The sequence below is a fragment of the Tilletiaria anomala genome (assembly GCF_000711695.1).
Source record: "Tilletiaria anomala UBC 951 chromosome Unknown K437scaffold_252, whole genome shotgun sequence".
Classification (NCBI taxonomy): Eukaryota; Fungi; Basidiomycota; class Exobasidiomycetes; order Georgefischeriales; family Tilletiariaceae; genus Tilletiaria; species Tilletiaria anomala.
This window is the reverse complement of record NW_013546770.1, coordinates 1-2024: the sequence shown is the minus strand read 5'-3', so window position 1 is coordinate 2024 and position 2024 is coordinate 1. Positions and strand designations below refer to the sequence as shown.

Below are 2024 nucleotides of genomic sequence, written 5' to 3'. Positions count from 1 at the left end.
ACGAGGAAGGTGAGGGCGTCGTAGTCAGCAAAACCGGCGGTGGAGCGGACAAGATAACTGAGCCAAGGCTTTGCACTTCAAACAGGATCGGATGGTGCGTGCGTTCGGGACCTACACCCATGCCCAGAACCGCGCTCAGCACAACAGCGATGCGTATAACGAGACGCGGCGGCAAACAAGGCGGGGTATGGTCTGGTCCATCTCTTACAAGACGCGCCCAACCTCAGCCCAGACGCGTCTCTGCCAGACGCGACGCAGATGCGTGCCAGTGACCGCTCCTTGCCCGGTCGTGGTCATCCTGCAGATTATCCCTGTGCGCTTTGCTCCGGGCAGCGTGCCGGCCGACAAGGTGATGCTGCGGTCGAAGGAAGGCGTCGAGCTGGAAAATGAAAGCGACGAGGAGGACGCGAGGCTCACTGAGATTGCGAAGCAGCCGCTGCTCGAAGCGGCTGCCGACGAAGATGCCCAGGCCAGTTTCATCACACAGCAGGTCAGACCGGACCAGCGAAGGCCGCCGGCAATCGCTCCCTCGTCTTCGTCGCGCAAGGCCACTCCGCCGAAAAAGGAAGCGCCGCCCGAAGAGGTGCAGCCGGTTCCCGCGCCAGCCAAGAAAGTCCTACGATTCAAAGCGGCTCGAATGGCAGCCGAGGTATAGATTCTTGCTGAGTCATCTGTTGTATCCCGTGTGTCAAGTCCCAATTCTACTGCCTCGCTGCTGACCGGAGAGTGCTCCGCACAATCGCAGAACATGTACTGCCGGTGCGGACACGTCCTCTTCCGAACTACGTCCAATGCATCACAGGCCAGCTGCGGACCGATCGAGCTCACGACACAGATAAGCATCGTGTGTTTGTTTCTAGCTTGCGCTATGAGACTCTTTGGGGGGCGTATTTGGCTGGAGCTGAAAACGTACTCGTACAAGGTTGACTGCAGAGACGCGTATGAAATCGCGCGGCAGGCTTGAGTTGCTGAAACGTCTTGAGTCACTGGGAAGTCAAAAGCCGGCGGAGAATCCACGAAGGCGCCGCATTGCACATTGCTGGTAGTGAAAGCGTAGAAGTCTGAGGTCCGGTTGCGCTTGCGCAGCACCACGGCATCGTTGCGCTGGAACAATGACTTTGCCATGGAACTCGCGCTGAGATAGTCTACCGCCAAAAATATGGACAACTAAATTGCCTTCGTCTTCGTAGAGAGCCCACAAGCCGTGGTCGAACGTTTTGTGCAGATCCGCGCGAAGGAGTAGTCCAAACGACGGATTAAAGAGGTCGCCTGGAGAATCGCCCAATGCTTCTGTGTAGTACTTATTGGAGTGGCATCAGTCATTTGTGCGTATCGAGAGAGCTTTGAGCTTTTCTTACTTCGGACCTTGACGCCGGAAGGATGTGGCTCGCGATGCATTCTTCCCAGTCAGCATCGGAGACGAAACAAATACCGTCGCGTGAGTGCAGTGCAGATCGGAATCGATTTTGCTGATTGCTGGAGCGAGATGAGGCGCTCACAGTACCGCCATCCGATCCGTCTACAGGCGCTCGTCGATACTCCTTGAAGCGAGGGCCCAGGCGAGCAACGCAAGTTGGTGAGGTGCCATCTGCACGCGAATATGTTGCAGTGCCCGAGAACAAGGGAGCATCCAAGGCCAGAACTTGACCATCAGCCCGATGAAGTCGACCCTGATTCTCTTCCCAGCAGTCGTAAATGACGGAGAGAGCATACTGGACATGGTCGCATCGGCCAGTTCTTGCGAAGGCAAGCGGGATCTGGACGAGCCGCTGACCGGATCCATCGACTACTTGGAAGGTTTCACCGCCCCAGGTCAAGGCAGCTGTGTCATAGGTAATTGATATCATGCTGGATGTACCATGCGGGTCGACATATCAACGACCGATGGATCGGACGCCAAGGCTTCGATGACTGTGGCCTATCAAAGATCGAAAGGCGAATGCATGCATGAGGATACGTCATACATGAGAATGGGAGATTTTTCATTCCTGATAAGGTAGAGATGGCTGATGAACCAGCGCAAG

At 56.0% G+C, this 2024-nt stretch overlaps 2 protein-coding genes across 2 annotated transcripts; one reads left to right on the top strand and one right to left on the bottom strand.

Annotated features, from left to right (window-relative positions):
- Positions 1-85: 85 nt before the first annotated feature.
- Positions 86-655, top strand: K437DRAFT_265537 (uncharacterized protein; the record flags this gene model as incomplete). The annotated part of the gene is made up of 1 exon (XM_013384266.1): positions 86-655. A coding segment is annotated over one exon (570 nt), but the record flags the coding sequence as incomplete, so codon positions are not given.
- Positions 656-994: 339 nt separating this feature from the next.
- On the bottom strand, positions 995-1847 carry K437DRAFT_230272 (uncharacterized protein; the record flags this gene model as incomplete). Its single annotated transcript, XM_013384265.1, has 2 exons — positions 995-1300; positions 1422-1847. 2 exons carry the CDS (start codon positions 1845-1847, stop codon positions 995-997), a joined length of 732 nt encoding a protein of 243 aa, XP_013239719.1.
- Positions 1848-2024: the final 177 nt, after the last annotated feature.